Consider the following 3,771-nt stretch of genomic DNA (forward strand, 5'->3'; position numbering starts at 1 on the left):
ATTGGCCCATGTGGCTACAACAGTATGAGTCATGGGTATCGAAAATTATTTCTGATTCATAAAATTAATCTAACCTCTAATATTTAATTTGGCAATGTTACTTAAGAAACCAACTAAAACGACACGACGTGCAGTTATGATATGCATTCCAGAAAGGATTGAATCGCGCGTCTGATCCCCATTTGGCCCCCGTGCGCTTTATGTATGGCGGTGTTGTGTGTGCTTATGTGCTTATCAATGAGCGTGGTTATTTCCCAACTCGCGGCAAATGTGCGAGGAGAAACCGTCACCCTTAGAATGCGGGCTGAGAGGGGGCACAAAGGCCCTCTTGTAAAAGTATCATACAGACCCCATCTACACAAGAAATCCACACAGAACCTACACGCTTCACCAACGGGCACACATTTAAGGTAAGGTTAATTTTGAATGCGCTTCGAAACATCGACTTAATTAAAAGATAGGCTACTTAGCATACATCAAACGTTTAAAATTAGTGCAATTTATTACAAGCACAGTATTTAAAAACGCAAGCGCCTGTTTCATTGTAGGCTATCATAAATATGCCGTAAGACACCTGGCATACTAATCTATCGTAGCCTACACGTGTTTGCGTTTAAATAGCATTCTTAGATGTATATATAATCTGAAGTAATTCGAATATTCAATTTTGTTAATTTATTCATACATTCGTTTTGGAAATTGGAATTAACTTAATTATTTGATTCTCACATAAGCTGTAGCCTACAGATAGGCTTACACACTTGAAATGAAATACAACAGACTGTTGATCCTACTAGTTGTTTGATTTAGGGAAATAATTTTTGATTTAATTCAAATTAACTCTTAGTTCTTTATCAGATTGAAAAGATGAAACCGTCGGTTGTTGCTGCTATTCTCCTGCTGGGACTTTTGACCTGCGACGCGATGCCTTCAAGCCGTGTGTCCTGCTACAAGAAGATTTTGAAGGACAGAAACTGTCACCATGTCGCTAATGGAATCGATCTGATGCGACCCATCGACTCTCTCCAGAATCACTTCTGGGAAGGAAACAAATGCGATATGGTCTGCTACTGCAACTTTAGCGAGCTTCTCTGCTGTCCCAGGTAATTCCCGTTTGAACCAGTGGGTGAAGGATATGTAATGTAGAAGTAAAACAGAGAGCTTCTCTATGGAGTCAAATCTCAGCAGGGCAGGCTGGTCGGCGCCGAGTAAGGTCCATGCCGAATAAGATCCAGTCGCGGGCAGTTCTTGAACACAGACTACCTTGTCGTTATCATAACCAAGTCACCTAATAATATACGGTCTTGTATTTATTTATTTTTCCATACTGGTAGGTCTAATACCAGTATGCATGAGTTGGCCTATTTTCTGTTTTCGTTTAAATGCTTTGAGCTCAACCTTTTTACCTAATTCCACTTTTAAAATAACAAAATCCAAATAATATTCAAATAAGAATAACTGAAAAAGGTCTCAAGGCCGCTTTGCCTATCTTTGGCCTATCTTGTAATCATAACCGGATTTTGGGGATTTGGTCAAAGTAATGAATTAATTCATTTATTTTCCAGGGATGTTTTCTTCGGACCAAAGATCTCCTTTGTGATACCGTGCAAAAATCGCTGAGAGAGAGATGTCTGCAGCCGGCCTTCAGCTTGACATGACTGAAAAATCTGATTGTGAGCTGTGCACTGCAGTTCATTTTGTAATTTAACTGGAACTAAAAGGCCAGCACCAACATGGAATTAGATCCGCCTGGCCTTGTTTCTTTTGGGAATGAGTTACATAAATGGAACAACATACTAATGTGATTACTATAGAATTCCATATAAACAACCCACAGTATTACTTGTAATTGGCCACATTCACTGACTGTATACTACAGTCATGCAGCCACAACAGCTAGTCAAGCTGGTCAGAATTCATGCTTCTCTCATTCAACCTTTATAACAATTGAACACCCCCCTCATTCTGATGGGTCTGCTACAGCTTTATAGACATACATCTATCTGACACCAACTGTGGCATTTCGGGAAGTGCTATAGGTCATCTATAAAGAAAGATAAGAAAAAACAGCAAGTACACTCAGATAATAGAGACATCTGAACTATTACAACAGGAAATAAATCACAAATTTTATTGATATGAGCATAATAAAAATATGTTAGAACATGCACATACAGTGGTGTGCAAAAATGTGGGCACCCCTGTTCAAGAAGCCTTATACAAAGAACATCTAAGTGAACAGAAGTAGAAACTTAAACGCATATTTATTCAAATTTTTAAAGCAAAATTACTTTTTATACAAAATTTTGAGTTTCATATTTTTTATTATTTTTTATGAAAAAGGCCTTGTGCAAATTGGAATCCTGACAGTTAGTACTTTGTAGCTCATATTCGGGCATACTTATAATTTTATGCAGTGCTGTATCGCAATGTCATTGGTATTACATTCAACCTAGTGACTATAAGACAATGTGTTCTTGCATTAAACTCAACTTGGTATTTAGCTTTGTATATTTTAATATTCATGGGAAAATTAATAAAGACAGGTGAGATGTATTTATAGGCTGCTCTGGATGTCTCAGTTCTCAATATATTCCTGAAATTGTACTGTATTATTGTACAAAAAAAACACATTTACAGTGTCCTTGTCTTGTCAATAAAGTTTTTTTTTGTCAAGGATTAATTCTGGTAGGCCTCTAATGTGTGTGGCAGCTGGCAGGATTACCACAGGATCTGAAACCAAATAGCTTCACATGTTTCCGTTGTAAATTAAATTATTGTAGTTTCATTTTTAGAATTTTGCCACCCAGTATTCACATACTCTCTGTGATAGCAGACTGGATAAGTTGACAGCCAAGCAGGTGTAACCTTGTGGGGCCTCTAGTGGCCTGTAGCGTAGTGGTTAAGGTAAATGACTGGGACACAGAAGGTTGGTGGTTCTAATCCAACTGTAGCCACAATAAGATCTGCACAGCTGTTGGGCCCTTGAGCAAGGCCCTTAACCCTGCATTGCTCCAGGGGAAGACTATCTCCTGCTTAATCTAATCAACTGTACATCACTCTGGATAAGAGCATCTGCCAAATGCCTGTAATGTAATGGATAAAAAGTCTCTAATTCACAATACCACTTTTATAGAAAACTGTCAAAAAACTGAAAAACTGTACTCTGAAAGCCCTCAGAGTGCTCTGTTTGAAGGCAAAGACTGAAAAATACCAGCCATATAACCCAAGTTCCCAAACTTGTAGTCAACCACAATGCCATCTTGGAGCTTTTGTCCACTTCTGGAGTCCACTGTTTTTTTTTTTTTGTCGACCATGATGTTCCTCCTCTCACACAGGACCATCCACAGGTGTTAAAGGTGGGGGGGGGGGGGGGGTGCTTTGTTATTTAAATATCTTGGTACGCACTGGTGTTCATAATCACGTCTATCTCCTCGACTTCATATTTAAGAAAAAAAGTTTCAAAAGTTTTCACCACATTCAGTACCATGTAATTCCAATGGAGGGAAGACGGGTGAAACTGATGTAGGATTAGATGCCATGCATTTTTTTTAAATATTTAAATAGTCTTTTTTTTTAATAAGAATTCTACAGGTCCTGGAGCACCTGTTAAGATAGACGACATCATGAACACCAGTATTTACCAAGTTATTTAAATAACAAAACAATGCACCCAAATATTTCCATTTTCATTTAAAAAATTTACTTTTGAATGTAATTCACTTATGATTATCTGGTTATACGAGTATGCATATCATATAATTAAATAGA

The 3,771-nt window shown here is 37.8% G+C and overlaps 1 protein-coding gene across 1 annotated transcript; it reads left to right on the top strand.

Moving 5' to 3' along the window:
- The first annotated feature begins 867 nt into the window (after positions 1 to 867).
- On the top strand, positions 868 to 1,620 carry LOC133130182 (scrapie-responsive protein 1-like). The gene is made up of 2 exons (XM_061244513.1): positions 868 to 1,103; positions 1,566 to 1,620. The coding sequence occupies exons 1-2, from the start codon at positions 868 to 870 to the stop codon at positions 1,618 to 1,620; spliced, it is 291 nt and encodes a 96-aa protein (XP_061100497.1).
- The last annotated feature ends 2,151 nt before the right edge of the window (positions 1,621 to 3,771 follow it).

Source organism: Conger conger, chromosome 6 (assembly GCF_963514075.1).
Source record: "Conger conger chromosome 6, fConCon1.1, whole genome shotgun sequence".
Taxonomy (NCBI): Eukaryota; Metazoa; Chordata; class Actinopteri; order Anguilliformes; family Congridae; genus Conger; species Conger conger.

Bases quoted from the DNA above. Each gene is read 5' to 3' on its own strand.
- LOC133130182 (XM_061244513.1), top strand. From the start codon at position 868: ATGAAACCGTCGGTTGTTGCTGCTATTCTCCTGCTGGGACTTTTGACC. The intron at 1,104-1,565 runs GTAATTCCCGTT...TTTATTTTCCAG, and splicing joins GAGCTTCTCTGCTGTCCCAG to GGATGTTTTCTTCGGACCAA.